The sequence below is a fragment of the Ovis canadensis genome, chromosome 1 (assembly GCF_042477335.2).
Source record: "Ovis canadensis isolate MfBH-ARS-UI-01 breed Bighorn chromosome 1, ARS-UI_OviCan_v2, whole genome shotgun sequence".
In the NCBI taxonomy this organism is placed as follows: domain Eukaryota; kingdom Metazoa; phylum Chordata; class Mammalia; order Artiodactyla; family Bovidae; genus Ovis; species Ovis canadensis.
In genome coordinates, this window is record NC_091245.1 from 118854951 (window position 1) to 118875058 (window position 20108).

Below are 20108 nucleotides of genomic sequence, written 5' to 3' on the forward strand. Positions count from 1 at the left end.
GCAAATTTGGAAAACTCACCAGTAGCCACAGGACTGGAAAAGGTCAGTTTTCATTCCAATCCCAAAGAAAGGCAATGCCAAAGAACGTTCAAACTACTGCATAACTGCACTCATTTCACATGTTAGCAAAGTAATGCTCAAAATTCTACAAGCTAGGCTTCAACAGTACGTGAACTGAGAACTTCCATATGTTCAAGCTGGATTTAGAAAAGGCAGAGGAAGCAGAGATCAAACTGCCAACATCTGTTGGATCATAGAGAAAGCAAGAGAATTCCAGAAAAACATCTACGTCTGCTTCACTGACTATGCTAAACCTTTGACTGTGTGTATCACAACAAACTGGAAAATTCTTAAAGACATAGGAATACCAGAACACCTTACTTGCCGCCTGAGAAACATGTACGCAGTCAAGAAGCAACAGTTATAACTAGACATGGAGCAACAGACTGGTTCAAAATTGGGAAAGGAGTATGTCAAGGCTGTATACTGTCACCCTGCTTGTTAAACTTATATGCAGAAAGTGAGTGAGTGAAGTCGCTCAGTTGTGTCCGACTCTTTGCAACCCCATGGACTGTAGCCTACCAAGCTCCTCTGTCCATGGGATTTTCCAGGCAATAGTACTGGAGTGGATTGCCATTTCCTTCTCCAGGGGATCTTCCCGACCCAGGGATCGAACCCGGGTCTCCCGCATTGTAGACAGATGCTTTATCGTCTGTGCCACCAGGGAAGTCGAACATATGCAGAGAACATCACGCAAAATGCCAGGCTAGACGAAGCACAAGCTGGAATTAAGATTGCCAGGAGAAATATCAATGTCCTTAGATACGCAGATGACACCACCCTCATAACAGAAAGCAAAGAAGAACGAAAGAGCCTCTTGATGAGGGTGAAAGAGGAGACTGAAAAAGCTGGCTTAAAACTCAACATTCAAAAAACTAAGACCATGGCATCCAGTCCCATCACCTCATGGAAAAATAGATGGGGAAACAATGGAAACAGTGACAGACTTTATTTTCTTGGGCTCCAAAGTTACTGCGGCTGATGACTGCAGCCTGAAATTAAAAGACGCTTGCACCTTGTAAGAAAAGCTATGACAAACCTAAGTGAAGTGAAAATTGCTCAGTCCTGTTCGACTCTTTGTTTGTGACCCCCATGGACTGTATAGTCCATAGATTCTCCAGGCCAGAATACTGGAGTGGGTAGCCATTTCTTTCTCTTAGGGATCTTCCCAACCCAGGGATCGAACTCAGGTCTCCTTCACTGCAGGCAGATTCTTAACCAACTGAGCCACAAAGAAGCCCGAGCATATTGGAGTGGGTATCCTATCCCTTTTCCAATGGATCTTTCTGACCCAGGAATTGAACCAGGGTCTCCCACATTGTAGGTGCATTCTTTACCAGCTGAGGTACCAGGGAAGTCTAGACAGCATGTTAAAAAGTGGAGACTTTACATTACTGACAAAGGTCTGTATAGTCAAAGCTATGATTTTTCCAGTAGTCATATATGGATGTGAGAGTTGGACCATAAAGAAGGCTGAAAGCTGAAGAATTGATGCTTTTGAACTGTGATGCTGGAGAAGACTCCTGAGAGTCCCTTGGACTGCAAGGAGATCAAGCCAGTCAATCCTAAAGGAAATCAGTCTTGAATATTCATTGGAGGGACTGATGCTGAAGTTCCCATACGTTGGCCACCTGATGCGAAGAGTCAAGTCATTAGAAAAGACCCAGATGTTGGGAAAGGTTGAAGGCAGGAGGAGAAAGGGATGACTGAGGATGGTTGGATGGCATCACCGACTCGATAGATATGAATTTGGGCAAGCTCTGGGAAAAAGGACAGGGAAGCCTGACGTGCTGCAGTCCATGGGGTTGCAGAGTCAGACACGACTGAGTGACTGAACAACAACAACAATAACAACCGTAGTTTCCTGGTGGCCGAGTGGTTAGGATTCTGTGTTTCACTGATGTGGCCTGAGTTTAATCCCTGGCCAGGGAACTGAGATCCCAGAAACCTCAAGTGAGGGTCAAAAAAAGAAAAAGAAAAAAAAGAACCTGGCCTTCCTTGGTGACTTAGTGGTAAAGAATTCGCCTGCCAATGCAGGACACACAGGTTGGATCCCTGGTCTGGGAAGATCCCATAGGTGGCAGAACAAAACTCAGCCCGAGTGCTACAACTATTGGGCCTGTGCTCCAGAGCCCAGGAACTGCAACCATTGAACCCACGTGCCGCAGCTACTGAAGCCTGCATGCCCTCAAGCATGCGCTCTGCAAAAAGAGAGGCCACTGCAGTTAAGAAGCCTTCACAATGCAATGAAGAGCAGCCCCTGCCCACTGCAATTAGAGAAAGGCCCACATGGCAACAAAAACCCAGCACAGCCAAAAATATATAAATAAAATTATTTAAAAGTGCAACAACAAAAAACCACCAAAAAACTATTGTAATCAAAAACATAGTAGTAACATCTTTGTAATCAAGATAGAATTGCAACACATGTAATTAAAATAGCATTGCTCCTTGTTGCTTAGGGCAGAATGTATACATCATTGTATTTTATTAATATTTTCAGTTCAGTTCAGTTCAGTCGCTCAGTCGTGCCCAACTCTTTGCAACCCCATGAAGCGCAGCACGCCAGGCCTCCCTGTCCATCACAAACTTCCGGAGTCCACCCAACCCATGTCTATTGAGTCAGTGATGCCACCCAACCATCTCATGCTCTATCGTCTCCTTCTCCTTCTGCCCTCAATCTTTCCCAGCATCAGGGTCTTTTCAAATGAGTCAGCTCTTTGCATCAGGTGGCCAAAGTAGTGGAGTTTCAGCTTCAACATCAGTCCTTCCAATGAACACCCAGGACTGATCTCCTTTAGGATGGACTGGCTGGGTCTCCTTGCAGTCCAAGGAACTCTCGAGTCTTCTCCAACACCACAGTTCAAAAGCATCAATTCTTCAGCGCTCAGCTTTCTTTATAGTCCAACTCTCACATCCATACATGACCACTGAAAAAACCATAGCCTTGACTGCTGCTGCTGCTGCTGCTGCTGCTGCTAAGTTGCTTCAGTCATGTCTGACTCTGTGCGACTCCATAGACAGCAGCCCACCAGGCTCCGTCATCCCTGGGATTCGCCAGGCAAGAACACTGGAATGGGTTGCCATTTCCTTCTCCAATGCATGAAAGAGAAAAGTGAAAGTGAAGTCGCTCAGTCTTGTCTGACCCTTTGTGGACCCCATGGACTGCAGCCTACAAGGCTCCTCCGTCCATGGGATTTTCCAGGCAAGAGTACTGGAGTGGGGTGCCGTTGCCTTCTCCATAGCCTTGACTAGACAAACGTTTGTTGACAAAACAATGTCTTTGCTTCTTAATATGCTGTCTAGGTTGGTCATAACTTTCCTTCCACAGAGTAAGCGTCCTTTAATTTCCTGGCTGCAGTCACCATCTGCAGTGATTTTGGAGCCCCCCCAAAATAAAGTCAGCCACTGTTTCCACTGTTTCCCCATCTATTAGCCATGAAATGATGGGACCAGATGGCATGATCTCAATTTTCTGAATGTTAAGCCAACTGTTTCCCTCTCCTCTTTCACTTTCATCAAAAGGCACTTTAGTTCTTCTTTGCTTTCTGCCATAAGGGTGGTGTTATCTGCATATCTGAGGCTATTGGTATTTTTCCCAGCAATCTTGATTCCAGCTTGTGCTTCTTCCAGCCCAGCGTTTCTCATGATGTATTTAACATATAAGTTAAATAAGCAAGGTGACAATATACAGCCTTGACGTACTCCTTTTCCTATCTGGAACCAGTCTGTTATTCCATGTTCAGATCTAACTATTGCTTCCTGACCTGCATATAGGTTTCTCAAGAGGCAGGTCAGGTGGTCTGGTATTCCCATCTCTTTCAGAATTTTCCACAGTTGATTGTGATCCACACAGTCAAAGGCTTTGGCATAGTGAATAAAGCAGAAATAGATATTTTTCTGGAACTCTCTTGCTTTTTTCATGATCCAGTGGATGTTGGCAATTTGATCACTGGTTCCTCTGCCTTTTCTAAAACCCGCTTGAACATCTGGAAGTTCACGGTTCACGTATTGCTGAAGCCTGGCTTGGAGAATTTTGAGCATTACTTTGCTAGCGTGTGAGTTGAGTGCAATTGTGTGGTAATTTGAGCATTCTTTGGCATTGCCTTTCTTTGGGATTGGAATGAAAACTGACCTTTTCCAGTCCTATGACTGCTGCTGAGTTTTCCAAATTTGCTGGCATACTGAGTGTAGCACTTTCACAGCATCATCTTTCAGGATTTGAAATTGCTCAACTGGAATGCCATCACCTCCACTAGCTTTGTTTGTAGTGATGCTTCCTAAGGCCCACTTGACTTCACTTTAATATTTTGTCTCATTTTTAATCAAATTTAAGAGCAATAGACCTCTATTAAACCAACAAAGAGAATCATATTGTCATTGTCTTGGGTTTTACCTTGGATAAGCCAAAATGCTGAAGCATTTCAAAAGATGTAGTACACACCTCAATTATACAAGATGCTGGGAAAGACTGTGGGCAGGAGGAGAAGGGAGCGACACAGGATCAGGTGGTTGGATGGCATTACCAACTCAATGGACATGAGTTTGAGCAAACTCTGGGCGATAGTGAAGGTCAGAGGAGCCTGCTGTGCCTGCAGTCCATGGGGTCACAAAGAGTCAGAGACGACAGAGTGACTGAACACCACCACAAGAATGCAACTTCCTGCTGGACACACTCACTTAACTGCCCCACAGACAACTAAAACAGCATGTCTTCCAACCAACCTACTTCTCTGTTCTCTTTTCTCATCCTCCATTTGGTTACCAAAGCCATAATGTTGAAGTCACCTTAGTTTCTCCTTTCTCACATTAAATCAATCATTAAATTCTGCAAGCTTACCTCTATATATTTTTCAACATTGTCCCCTCCTCAATCATTTCAGCACTGTAATAATTTAGAACAAAGTGATTTTTTACTGCTGTTGCTGCTAAGTCGCTTCAGTCGTGTCCGACTCTGTGAGACCTCATGGACAGCAGCCCACCAGGCTCCCTCGTCCCTGGAATTCTCCAGGCAAGAACACCTGAGTGGGTTGCCATTTCCTTCTCCAATGCATGAAAGTGAAGTTGCTCAGTCAGGTCCAACTCTTAGCGACCTCATGGACAGCAGACTACCAGGCTCCTCCGTCCATGGGATTTTCCAGGCAAGAGTAGTGGAGTGGGGACTACTCTATTAGTTTTCTGTTACTTCTGCATGTGGTCATGTCCCCCTCACATCTATCCTTCAGAAGCAGTAAGTATAAGAAAATGATTTCAGGAAGCCTGAAAACTTGATTGCATTTAACATGCAAAAGAAGAAGGTGGGAAGCATCCAAATAGAAGAAAGAATATTCACAAAAAGCAAGTCTGGGCGAGTGGAGAATGAAAACTGCCAGATACGTCAGAATGGTTGGAGCACTGGATGAGGAGAGAGATGAAGTAGGGCGAGCATTAAGTGCTAAGGTCATGAAGACCTTTGTGAACTTCTAATTATAATTCCGTTTCCTATTGACTCACACATGGCAGACCAATCCAAAAACCTGCTGCCACAGACAATATTCAGAGGAAGAAGAAAAACAACTCTGAATCATTTATGCAACAAACACTGAAATGATCATGTTCATACCTCCCCACCATATCATGTGCCAACCTCCTCCCTATAATGCCTACTGAATGGCAGCATGTTCAAACACTGAATAATTCCCTGAAATGTGAAGAGTTCTAGAGCAAGAGACTTTAACCTCTCTTATTTTTTAAAGTCCCATCTCAAAAGCCACTTTATTATTTCAACCTTGCTGCCTGAATCGTCTGCCACTAACGACGCCAAGTCTCTCTTCCAGGCTCTCACAATCCTATCTGACTTCGTTCTCACTATTTTTCACTATGAATATCTGATCATCATGTTGCCTGAATGTAAACTCTACAATTCAGACTTTACCTCAACTGTGACTAACTTAAAGTCATCAAATTATTACGTTTACTTGTGTTCCTGTAGTGCCAAATGGAGAAGGCAGTGGCACCCCACTCCAGTACTCTTGCCTGGAAAATCCCATGGATGGAGGAGCCCGGAAGGCTGCAGTCCATGGGGTTGCTGAGGGTCGGACACGACTGAGCGACTTCACTTTCACTTTTCACTTTCATGCATTGGAGAAGGAAATGGCAACCCACTCCAGTGTTCTTGCCTGGAGAATCCCAGGGAGAGGGGAGCCGGTGGGCGGCCGTCTATGGTCGCACAGAGTCAGACACGACTGAAGCGACTTAGCAGCAGCAGCAGCAGCAGTGCCAAAAGGCACTGGTGAATAATAAAGAAGGAATGATAGTAGGAATGGAAAATCCACTCTTTTCTTTTCGACCTTTAGATAACTGCAATAAAGAAGAAACTTGAGAGCGCTCTTTAAAATGAGGTGAAAACCACGTGTGACTTGATGACCACTCTCCATCCCTAAGGATCAGTAATCTAAACTATATACATTTAAAACAGTTTCAGAGGATACTCTGGAATTCTGAAACAAGCAACTGAAAGATCTCAGTAGCAACAGGTGGACACTTCCAGTATTACACAAATAGACATTAATTTAGGGTGTGAGAGCAAGAAAGGAGGTACATATGAAATAGATCATGTGGGCACTCACCTGTCGAATTGACATGGTACAGAGAATATACAGGAAGATGAAGGAACAGTCTGTGGTGTCATCCCCAAGCAGATTTCGGTGAGACAGTCCTTGGATATAGGATAGTGGGGTGAAAGGGAGCTTTGCCACCACTCTGCCATCAAATCTAAACAGGAAAGAGCACAGAACTGTTATTTTCAGAAGGCTGACAAACTTAGTTCCAGAGAGAATCTGGGACAGAAACAGAACTTTAAGTCTCTTGATCTCTAAAACACCAAGAAATGGTGATGTTCTAAAAATATATTTGTAGTAAAAGGATATAAGGAGATTTTTTTTCCCATTAATCTTTTTCTAAACTATAGATTCTTAGTTTTTTCAATATCAGGATATTTAACATGCTGAGAAAGTATTGAGGACTCTAAAAAGGTTTTATTTAGAGGTTTCATCTATTATCAATATTACTATTTAATAAATTAAAACTGAGAAATTTTAAAATATTTGTCAAATCATTTAAAAAACAGCAATATTCAGTATATGTTAACACAAGTATGTTTATGAAAAATAACATTATTTTCCATACAAAAGAAGAATTCACTGAGAAGAAAGGCTTCTTCCTTCCTCCCCCTCAATCTCACAGCTGCTTCATTACTTGGGCTGTTACAATATTACACACCCTATGAAGCCTTTGGAAAATTCCACCATACATTCATGAGAGAATGAAAGTGAAGAAGGCAAGAAAAAAAAATCTTAGAATTATTACAATAATTTTTACCTCAAGGACCTAAAAGTTTGAGACTGCCAGCACTCCCCAAACCATACTTTTGAGAAGGACTGTTCTAAACCACGACATCAGTAAGATTTTAAGAATCCTCTTTTCCAAGAGTCAAAGATTCCCAGTATATACCTTAAACATGAAATTCATGGAATATACACAGTGGTGAATGAAAAATAGTATACATAATATTCTGAGATAACTTTTAACATACTTCTAATATTTGAAATTAATTCCTTTTATTTTTTCTAAAACAGAAAAGAAAAATATTTTGAAAAGAGGAAAAGCTTATAAAAAAGCTAGAAGAAGTATATATCAGCGTTTATTTTGAGGTGCTGGGGATATGAGCTTCTTTTATTCTTTTCAATAAGTTGTATAATAAGACAAAGAGAATTATAACATTAATGTGATTAAGGATAGTGATACTTCACAATATTAGAAAAGTATATGACTGCATCAGTTAAATTATCCAAATAAAGTCCTTACTTCTAGTTAAAATGTCCAGAACATTTGCTTTTAAAAACTATGTATTTATTTTATTCCTCTTTGGTTGTGCTAGGTCTTCATTGCTGCATGTGAACTTTCTCCAGCTGTGGTGAGCAGAGGCTAGTCTCTGTTGTGACACATGGGCTTCCCATGGCGGTGACTGCCCTTGCTGCGGAGCACAGAGCTAGACGCAGACTTCAGTAGCTGCAGCACCGGGCTCAGCAGTTGTGAAGCATGGGCTCTAGAATGCAGGTTCAGTAGCTGTGGTACATGGGTTTAGCTGCTCTGTGGTATGTGGAATCTTCCCAGACCAGGGATGCAACCTGTGTCCCCTGCACTGACAGGCAGGTTCTTATACACCGTACCACCAGGGAAGTCCAAGAACATTCCCTTTAAAAAAAAATGCTTGGTATCTGCACTGGCAGGCAGGTTCTTATACACCGTACCACCAGGGAAGTCCAAGAACATTCCCTTAAAAAAAAAAACGCTTGGTATTTAGAATGTTTCCATAGAGGGAGACGGAAAAGGGAGGTAGCATTACTACCTTTTCCTTTGGAGAAAAAAAGTTCCTAAATATCCATCCATATAAACTTGCGAGTTTTGAGGTGCCAGGGATATGAGCTTTATAAATATATATATTTATAAATATATAAATATTATAAAATATAAATATTTTGAGCTTCTTATATAGTTGAACTCCACAGAAAATATACCAGAATGAAATAGACATATTCTATAAATACATATGATTATCCAGTTACTACTTTGAACTATCTTCCTAGTATATATTTACACAGGGAAAGGGCTCAATCCTGAAGTTCTGTTACTTGGATATGACAAAAAAAATTGAAACATCCATAAGAAGTAATCATTCTTGTCTACTAACCTCATAAAAGCAAAATAAAAGAAATAACTTTTCCAGGAGGAGATATTCCCATTTACTCATAAGAAGTATGATATATAGTTGTTGCAATATTTCCTGGTTATATATATGCTGTTTACAGTATGCTGGTTCTACATATGACACTCTACTATTTTTCTATAGAGTTAACTGTGAGAAGCAGGGTTGAAATAAATATAGACAAAAATGTTTATCCTTCTTATTGCTAACATATGCACCCCCAAATTCACCTTCTATAGTCATTTTATTTCTTGTTATTTTTAATTTGAAATTCTAACCAAAACAAAAACTTTTTACAACTAATAAATGAATTCAGTAAAATTTCAAGACAGAAATCAACCTACAAAAATCAGTTGTACGTCTATGTGAAGTGAAAGTTGCTCAGTCGTGTCCAACTCTTTGCGATCCCATGGATTATACAGACCATGGAATTCTCCACGCCAGAATACTGCAGTGCGTAGCCATTCCCTTCTCCAAGGGATCTTCCCAACCCAGGAATCAAACCCAGGTCTTCCGCATTGCAGGTGGGTTCTTTACCAGCTGAGTCACAAGGGAAGCCCAAGGATACTAGAGTGGGTAGCCTATCCCTTCTACAGGGGATCTTCCTGATCCAAGAATCAAACTGGGGTCTCCTGCATTGTAGGTGGATTCTTTACCAACTGAGCTATCAGGGAAGCCCTACACAGATACACGCACACAAAATCCCATTACATTAAAAAAAAAAAATCCCATTACAACAGCATCATTAATGTAAGTAACTTATTTAATCAAAGTTAATCAAGGAAGTGAAAGATATTTACGCTAAAAACTGTGAGACATTGATAAACTGAAGATGACACAAATATATGGAAAGATATCCACGTTCATAGATTGGAAGAATTAATATTGTTAAAATGTCCATACTGGGACTTCCTTGGTAGTCCAGTGGTTAAGACTGTGCCTTGCAATGCGAGGGCTGTGGGTTTGACCCCTGGTTGGGGAACTAAGAGCCCACGTGTTACAGGGGAACTAAGCCCATGTGCTACAACTACTTAGCCTGAGTACTTCAACAAAGATCCAACCAGCAGAATAAATAAATATTAAAAAGAAAAAACATGTCCATACTATCCAAAGTCATCCCTAGATCCAATATAACCTCTTATCAAAATTCTACTTTTTACAAAAATAGAAAAATTAATACTAAAACCCATATGGAATCACAAAAAAGATCTTGAACAGGCTTGAAAAAGCTGGAGGCATCAAACTTTCCGATTTCAAATGTGCAGTCATCAAACAAATACGACACTGGCATAAAGACAGACATGTGGCCCAATGGAACAGAATGAAGAGCTCAGAAATAAACCCTGTCAACTAGTATTTGACAAGGGAGCAAAGAATTCTCAAGGGGAGAAGAATAGTCTCTTCAGCAGATGATGCTGGGTAAACTAGATATTCACACATAAGAGAATGACACCAGACTCCTATCAAAAACCACCCACAAAAATTAACTCAAAATGGATTAAGAATTTAAACATGAGATCTGAAACCATGAAACTTCTAGAAGGAAACATTGGGAAAAAGCTCCTTGACACAGCTCTTGGCAAAGATTTTTGGGTATGAGACCAAAAGCACAAATGTGACCACATCAAACAAAAAAGCTTCTGCTCAGCAAATGAAACAACAAAATGAAAATGCAAACTATGGAATAAGAGAAAATATTTGTAAACCATATATCTGTTAAAAAGTTAATATCCAAAATATAGAAGGATCTGTACAATAGCAAAACTCTTCCAAATAATCCAATTAAAATGGATTCAGGCATTTTTCTGAAAAAGACATACAAATGGCTAAGAAGTACATGAAAAGATGGTCAATACTACTAACCATCAGGGAAATGCAAATTAAAGCCATGTGATTTCATCTCTCACTTGTTAGAATGACTATTACCAAAAGGACAAGAGATAACAAATGCTGGGCACTATTTGTGCGAATATAAATTGGTACAGCCACTATGAAAACAACATGAATGTTCCTCAAAAAATTAAAAACAGAACTACCATATGATTCAGAAATCCCATTTCTAGCTATTTAGCCAAAGAAATTGAAAATAAACTACTGTCTCAAAGAGATCTGTACTCCCATGTCACTGCAGTAGTGTTCACAATAACCAAGGTATGGAAACCACCTAAGTGCCACCAACAGACGAACAGATAAAGGAAATGTGAATATATATACACACACACACATCTATACATGTATATATATACTGTGTGCAAGTCTGACAGAGAAAGACAAATACTGTACGGCATCACTTACATGTGGAATCTAAAATAAGCTTGACTCTTAGAGAACTAGATTGGTGGTTGCCAGAGGATAGGACGTGAGAGAAACAGGGAGATGTTGGTCAAAGGGTACAAACTTCCAGTTTTAAGATTGGGCATCTAATGTACAGAATAGTAATTATATTTAATACTACTGTATTACATACTTGAAATTTGCTAAGAGAGTAAATCTTAATTAGTCTTACCACCACAACAACAAACTGATATTTATGTGAAGGATTTGTTAACTAACCTTACTGTGGTACTCGTTTCGCAATACATGCACCAATATATGTACCAAACTATCACTCTATACATCTTAAATGTACACAGTATTCTATATTATATGTCAACTATATATCTCAATAAAGCTGGAAAAAGGCTTTTAAAAAAGAGAGAAGGGACTTCCCTGGCAGTCCAGTGGTTAGGATTCCACACTTCCACTGCAGGGGGCATGGGTTCCTGGCTGGGGAACTAAGATCCCACATGCCGAGTGGCACAGCCAAATAAATAAATAAAAGTAAAAAAAATTTTAAAGAAAGAAGAGAAAATCTTTTATGTTCTAGAAGTAAATTATTCATTTACGTGAACCTGAAATTTCAGTATGAGACTTTAGACCAGCCACAAAAATGAATTAAAAAAAATACCCTTCACATTAAGTTTTTCAGGAGATTGGAAGCTTGCTACAGGAATAGCTAAGTGAATTGGTGTCTAGCCTAATAATGAAAAGAGTTGGGGAGAGAAAGAAAAAGTACAGAGAGAGACATGGCTTATAAAAGGTTGATTATCTCTCCAAGTGTACTTACTCTCTGCAATTCCAAAGGGAAGGACCACTACTTATGAACAGAACAAGGTTTACTTTGGCCCAATAAAAAGAACCATTTTCAAACCCTACATATTACTGATAAACTATATTATGTCAGAAACCAGCAAGCTCCTCACTATTGAAAATAATTGAAAAGAGGATGGAAAATTATCTTCTAGAGGTATTATTGGAGGGATTTCTGTACTGACACAGAAGTAATGTGTCAAACGACTTTAAAGATCACTTCTAAGATTATAATGTTTCAACTGTATGGAAATAATCCAGAAGAGAAATTAAACAGAAATAAATAATTGATAATAATTAAATATAGTGCCTCCTGTTGCTTCTCTGGCAATCTAGGAGCTCAAGTCCTTCCTATATAGTCTAAGCTGAGGCTTTTTCTTATCAACACATTTTAAGATGAAAATGGGTATTACAGATAATGTATTACATTCTACAATAAACAGATGATCAAGGTGAAACTAAGAGAAATTATGCTAAAGAACAGTGATTGTTCAGTACAATCAAAATATGTACTAGACCTTTACGACTTCTTTTGATGTGGACCATTTTTAAAGTTTTTACTGGATTTGTTACAATATTGTTTATGTTTCAGTTTTTTTTGGCTGCAAGGCATGTGGGCTCTTAGTTTCTCAACCAGGGTCAAACTCACATTCCCTGCACTGAAAAACAGTCTTATACTGGGGCAGTCCCAAAATATGCATTCGACTTTTAATTTCACATGAGGGCTTATAAAAATAGTTACAGCCTTTAACTTCTAGGCGCTCACAATCCTAGACATGAGAAATATATATATATATTTTTTATGTACAGGACACAAATATCAGGAAGAAGAAAAAACATGAATACAGTCCAGTAATCATGCTCTTTGTAATCTATCCAAAGGAGCAGAAAATATGTTTACACATACACACACAAACCTACACACAGATGTTTCTGGAAGGATTATTCATAACTGCCAACTGATAAGTTACAATGGTACTTCATTATTACCCAAACTTCATAGTTTACTTTAGGGTTCACTCTTGTTTCTTTTTTTTTTTAGTACTTATTTACTTATTTGGCTGTTCTGGGTCTTCACTGTGGCACGCAGAATCTTTAGCGGCAGCATGCAGGATCTAGTTCCCTGACCAGCGACTGAACCAGGCCTGCTGCACTGGCAGCGTGGAGTCTTAGTCACTGAATGACCAGGCAAGAACCATTCTTGGGTTTTAATAAATGTACAGCAAAATGTATCACCATTAAGTATCACACAGAATAGTTTTACACTAAAAAAAAAATTTTCTGTGCTCTGCTTATTCCCTCCCTCATAGCTGATTCCTGGCAACCACTGATCTTTGTAATAGTATCTCCATAGTTTTGTCTTTCATATAGTATGTAGCCTTTTCAGATTGATTTCTTTCACTTAATAGTATGCATTTAAGGTTCCTTCATGTCCTCACATGGCCAATAGCCTATTTCTTTTTAGCAATGAATAATATTCTACTGTATGGATATTCCCACAGTTTATCCATTTATCAGCTGATTGCTTCCAAGTTATGACACTTATCAATGAAGCTGTGTGAAAGTTTTTGGGTGGAAAGTCTTCAACTCATCTGGGTTCACTTTCACTTGTCATTCTACATTATTCTATACTGTGTGAATTTTTTAGAAGTATTTGTGTCTCACTAGTGTAAGAAAATTCTTGTTTTAGAACTTTGGAATCAAAATTCTTTGGTTCTGATGTACATTCCTGGTTAAGATCTACTGCATAAGCTTCAGAAGCTATGTGATATATCATAAACTAGTCATTTCTAATCATCAGGGAAAATATATTATTTACTCCCTACTTAGTACTGACAACAGCTAAGAGCTTGGTAAAGTTGGAAACTAAACATCAAAATAAATTACAGATGAAACAAAATTTATTTATATATTAAAAAAAACTATATAATCGGGTATAAGAAGGCTACTATTTATACAACAGAGAAGTAACATAAAAATTAATATTGCCCATGTATCTCCAAAAGGAGAGTTTAATATGTAAAGAATTCTCATAAAAAGAAAATAAGGGGAAGAACATGAACTAGAAATTTAGAAATAGTAAAAGCATAATAAGTAAATGAAAAGATGCTAAACATCACCAGAAATTGCAAATTAAAAAAATATATTTTTTTCAACTATTAGATTTACAAATATTAAACACATACATAATTTCTAGTGATGACAAATATATACAGAAAGAACTATTCACAAGCCCTGAGGACAGTAACCTAAAAACATAAATTAATAAAAACTTTCCTAGGGTAATTTCCTGGTGGTCCAGTGGTCAGGGCTCTATGCTTTCACTGCCATGGGTCCACGTTCAATTTCTGGTTGGGGAACTGAGATTCCCTAACACCACAAAGCACAGCCAAACAAAAAGCAACATTGTAGAGAACAATTTCTATCAAAACTTTACCCAAGCAATACTTGTAGGATATACACGGGGAAAAAATAAGTATACGTATACTGGTGTATATACTACCTATGAAAATTCTGTGTGAAGATTTACAGAAGATTATATACGTAAGGTACAAATGGAATACTTACAGACGATAAAAATGATTATGCAAAGTTCACATGTACTGTATTTTAAAGATTACCATAGGGGACTTCCCTGGTGGTCTAGTGGTTAAGAATCTGCATTGCAAAGCAGGGGATGAGTGTTCAGATATTTGGTTGAGAGCTACAGAGCAACTAAGCCCACGCCCCACAACTACTGAGCCCAGGTGCTCTGGAGCCTGCACACTACAACTAGAGAGTCTGTGCACCACAGTGAGAGAGTCCGCATGACGCAGTGAGGATCCAGTGTACCACAACTGACACCTGACATGGCCAAATAGAACAAATAAACATTTTTAAAAATAAATAAAAATTAAAAATTACCACAGGTAACTACAGCAGACTACAAAACAGCCATTTTGGGTTATAAAAATTAAAACATATAAATATCTAAATGTTTGTACATATACAGAAAAAGTACAAGCCTTGAAAGGACATTTCAGGAAGGCAGAGTGATTTTTACTTTATATTTTATACAATTATATACTATTGGAATTTTTCCAGTACGAATCTATTCAATAATTAGAGAAAAAATGCACTGAGAGATTCCACTTTAGAGGAAAAATATGACACTGGGAAAAAAATACATTGGAGGGACTTCCCTGATGGTCCAATGGTTAAGAATCCACCTTGCAGGGATCAATCCAAGAAGATAACAATTATAAATATTTATGCATATAATATAGGAGCACCTCAATACAAAAAGCAAATGCTAACAACCATAAAAGGGGAAACTGAGAGTAAAACAATAATAGTTGGGGATTTTAACATCCCACTTACACCAAAGGACAGATCATCTACACAGAAAATTAATAACACAAGCCTTAAAGCACACATTATACCAGACGGCCCTAATTGGTATCTTTAGGACATTTCATCCCCCAAACAGCAGAATCCACTTTTTTCTCAACTGAACAAAGAATATTCTCCAGGACAGATCACAGCTTGGGTCACAAATCAAACCTTGGTAAATTTAAGAAAACTGAAATCCTATCAAGCATCTTTTCTGACCACAAGGCTATGAGACTAAGTATCAATTACAGGGAAAAAACCTGTAAAAAAACCCACAAACACAAGGAGGCTAAACAACACTCTTCTCAATAACCAAGAGGTCACTGAAGACACTAAAAGATAATTTATAAAATACCTAGAAACAAATGACAATGAAAATATGACAATCCAAAACCTAGTGAAAGTTGCTCAGTTGTGTCTGACTCTTTGTGATCCCATGAACAATACAGTCCACGGAATCATCCAGGCTAGAATACTGGAGTCGGTGGCCTTTCTCTTCTCCTGGATACTTCCACGAACCAGGGGTCGAACCCAGATCTCCCACATTGCAGGCAGATTTTTTACCAGTTGAGCCACAAGGGAAGCCCAACAATACTGGAGTGGGTGGCCTACCCCTTCTCCAGTGGATCTTCCCGACCCAGGAATCAAACCAGGGTCTCCTGCATTACAGGCGGATTCTTTACCAACCTAGAGGGTGCAGCAAAAGCAGTTCTGAGAGGGAAGTTTATAGTAATACAAACCTACCTCAAGAGATGAGAAAAACATCAAATCAACAACCTGATGTTACACCTAAAGTAACTAGAGGAAGAAGGACAAAAAACCCCAAAGTAACTAGAGGAAGAAGGACAAAAAACCCCAAAGACAGTAGAAGGAAAGAAATCATAAATATCAGAGCAGAAATTAATGGGAAAAAATGAAGAAAACAATAGCAAAGATAATAAAACTAAAAAAACTTTGAGAAAATAAACAAAATGGACAAGCCACTAGCCAGACTCATCAAGAAGAAAAGGGAGAAGACTTAAGCCAATAAAATTAGAAATGAAAAAGAAAATGTTACAATAGACAATGCAAAAATACAAAGGATCAGAAGAGGCTACTAAGAGCAACTACATGCCAGTAAAACGGACAACCTGGAAGAAATGGACAAGTTCTTAGAAAAGTACAACCTTCCAAAACTGAACTCAGAAGAAACAGAAATCATAAATAGACCAATGACAAGCACTGAAATTGAAACTGCGATAAAAAAAATCTTCCAACAAACAAAAGCCCAGAGCCAGATGGCTTCACAGGTGAATTCTACCAAATATTTAGAGAAGAGCTAACATCTCTCTTGCTCAAACTCTTCCAGAAAACTGCAGAGGAAGGAAAACTCCCAAATTCACTCTATGAGGTCACCATCACCTTGATACTAAAACAAGACAAAGATACCACCAAAAGAGAAAACAGCAGGCCAATATGAACATAGATGCAAAAATCTTCAAAATTCTAGCAAACAGAATCTAACAACAAATTAAATCATACACCAGGATCAAGTGGGGTTTACCCCAGGTATGCAAGGTTTATCCCAATATATGCAAATCAATCAATTTGATATACCATATTAACAAACTGAAAGATAAAAACCATATGATCATCTCAACAGATGCAGAGAAAGCTTTCAACAAAATTCAACACCCATTTATGATTAAAAAAAAAAAAAAACAAATCTCTTTAGATTAGGCCTAGAAGAACTCTATCTCAAAATAAAGGCCATATATGACAACCACACAGCAAACATTATTCCCAATGGTGAAAATCTGAAAGCATTTCTTCTAAGATCAGGAAAAAGACAAGGGTGCCCTCTCTCATCACTGTTTGTCAACATAGTTTTGGAAATCCTAACCATGGCAATCAGAGAAGAAAAATAAATAAAAGGAATATAGATAAGAAAAGAAGTAAAACTCTCATTGTTTGGAGCATCAGTTCAGTTCAGTTCAGTCACTCAGTCGTGTCCAACTCTTTGCAACCCCATGAACCGCAGCACGCCAGGCCTCCCTGTCCATCACCAACTCCTGGAGTCCACCCAAACCCATGTCCATGGAGTCGGTGATGCCATCCAACCATCTCATCCTCTGTCGTCCCCTTCTCCTCCTGCCTTCAATCTTCCCCAGCATCAGGGTCTTTTCCAATGAGTCAGCTCTTCCCATCAGGTGGCCAAACTATTGGAGCTTCAGCTTCAGCTTCGTCTTTCTAACGAATGTTCAGGCTTGATTTACTTTAGGATTGAGTGGTTTGATCTCCTTGATGTCTAAGCGAGTCTCAACAGTCTTCTTCAGCACAACAGTTCGAAAACATAAATTCTTCCACATTCAGCCTTCTATACAGTCCAACTCTCACATCCGTATGTGACTACTGGAAAAGCCATAGCTTTGACTCTATGGACCTTTGTTGGCAAAGTGATGTCTCTGCCTTATAATACACTGTCTAGGTTTACCATAGCTTTACTTCCAAGGAGAAAACATTTTTTAATTTCATGGCTGTAGTCACCAGCCACAGTGATTTTGGAGCCCAAGAAAATAAAGTCTCTCACTGTTTCCACTTTCCCCCATCTATTTGCCATGAAGTGATAGGACCGGATGCTGTGATCTTAGTTTTATGAATGCTGAGTTTTAACCCTGCTTTTTCACTTTCTTCTTTCACCTTCATCATGGGGCTCTTTGGTTACTCTTTGCTTTTTGCCATTTGGGTAGTATCATCTGCATATCTCAGGTTGTTGCTATTTCTCCCAGCAATCTTGATTCCAGCTTGTGAGTTATCCCGCTGGCATTTCACATGATGTACTGTGCATATAAGTTAAATAAATAGGGTGACAATATACAGCCTTGACATACTCCTTTCCCAATTTGGAACCAGTCCGTTGCTCCACGTTCAGTTCTAATTGTTGCTTCTTGTCCTGCATGTAGGTTTCTCAGGAAGCAGGTAAGGTGGTCTGGTATTCCTATCTTTTTAAGAATTTTCCACAGTTTGTCATGATCCACGAAGTAAGTCTTTAACATAGTCAATGAAGCAGAAGTAGATGTTTTTCTGGAATTCTCTTGCTTTTTCTATGATCCAATGGATGTTGGCAATTTGATCTCTGGTTCCTCTGGCTTTTCTAAATTCAGCTTGTACATGTGGAAGTTCTCAGTTTATGTACTGTTGAAGCCTTCAAAATCCTTCAAGCATTCTGAGCATTACCTTGCTAGCAGGTGAAGTGAGCACAAATGTGCAGAAGTTGGAACATTCTTGGCCACTGCTCTTCTTTGGGATTGGAATGAAAACTGATCTTTTCCAGTTTCCACTGCTGATGTACAGAAACACAAAAGATCCTGACTAGTCAAGGAAATCTTGAGAATGAAAAATGGAGCTCGAGGAATCAACTTTCCTAACTTGAGACTTTACTACAAAGCTACAGTCATCTAGACAGTATGGTACTGGCACAAAAATGGATATACAGACCAATGGAACAAGACAGAAAGCCCAGAGATAAACCCACGCACCTCTGGGCACCTTATCTTTGACAAAACAGGCAAGAAAATATAATCGATAAAAGACAGCCTCTTCAATAAGGGAAAAATGGACAGCTACAACTAAAAGAATGAAACTAGAACACTTCCTAACACCATACACATAAATAAAGTCAAAATGGATTAAAAACTTAAATGTAAGTCCAGAAACTATAAAACTCTTAGAGGAAAATGTAGGCAGTACACTCTTTGACATAAATCACAGGAATATCCCCTCTGACTCATTTCCTAGCATAATGGAAATAAAAACAAAAATAAACAGGTGGGACCTAATGAAACTTAAAAGCTTCTGAACACTAAACAATAAACAAGATTGAAAGACAACCCTCAAAAATAACTGCAAATGAAACAACTGACAAAGATTAATCTCCAGAATATATAAGCAGCTCATACAGCTCAATTTCAAGAAAACAAACAGCTCAATCAAAAAGTAGGCAGAAGACCTAAACAGATACTTCTCAAAAAAAGACATACACATGGCAATAAATACATGAAAGGATGCTCGATATCAGTAACTATTTGAGAAATACAAACCAAAACTACAATGTGGTATCACCTCACACCAGTCAGAATGGCCACCATCAAAAAATCTACAAACAATACATGTTGAAGAAGACATGGAAAAAAGGGAACCCTCCTGCACTGTTGGTGGGACTGTAAACTGATATAGTCATTATGGAGAACAGTATAAGGTTCCTTAAAAAACCCTGCAATCCCACTCCTGGGCATATACCCCGAGAAAACCACAATTCTAAAAGACACATGTACCCTAATGTTTACTGCAGCACTATTTACAATATTATTGCCAGGACATAGAAACAACCTAGATGTCTATTGATATATGAATGTATAAAGAAGATTCGGTACATATATACAATGGAATATTACTCAGCCATAAAAAAGAACAAACTTGAGTCAGTTCTAGTAAGGTGGATGAACCTAAGAGTCTGTTACACAGAGTGACGGAAGTCAGAAAGAGAAAAACTAATATCTCACATTAACAGATATACATGGAATCCAGAACATAGTACTGATTAACTTATTTGCCGGAATGGAACGGAGACAGAGATGTAAACAATGGACTTGTGGACACAGTGTGGGAGGGAGAGAGTGAGACGAATGGAGATAAGTAACATCGACATATATACACTATCATGTGTAAAGTGGATAGCTGGTAAGAAGCTGCTATACAACACAGGAAGCCCAGATGATGACTTAGAGGGCTGGGACTGGGGGAGGGGAGGGAGGCTTAAGAG

The 20108-nt window shown here is 39.0% G+C and overlaps 1 protein-coding gene across 1 annotated transcript in view; it reads right to left on the bottom strand.

Annotated features, from left to right (window-relative positions):
• Positions 1-20108, bottom strand: part of TMCO1 (transmembrane and coiled-coil domains 1) — a 60881-nt gene that overhangs the window by 14473 nt on the left and 26300 nt on the right. Inside the window, exon 6 of the mRNA XM_069547733.1 lies at positions 6669-6813. Within this exon, the coding sequence (XP_069403834.1) occupies positions 6669-6813 (145 nt within the window). The remainder of the gene's footprint in view (positions 1-6668; positions 6814-20108) is intronic.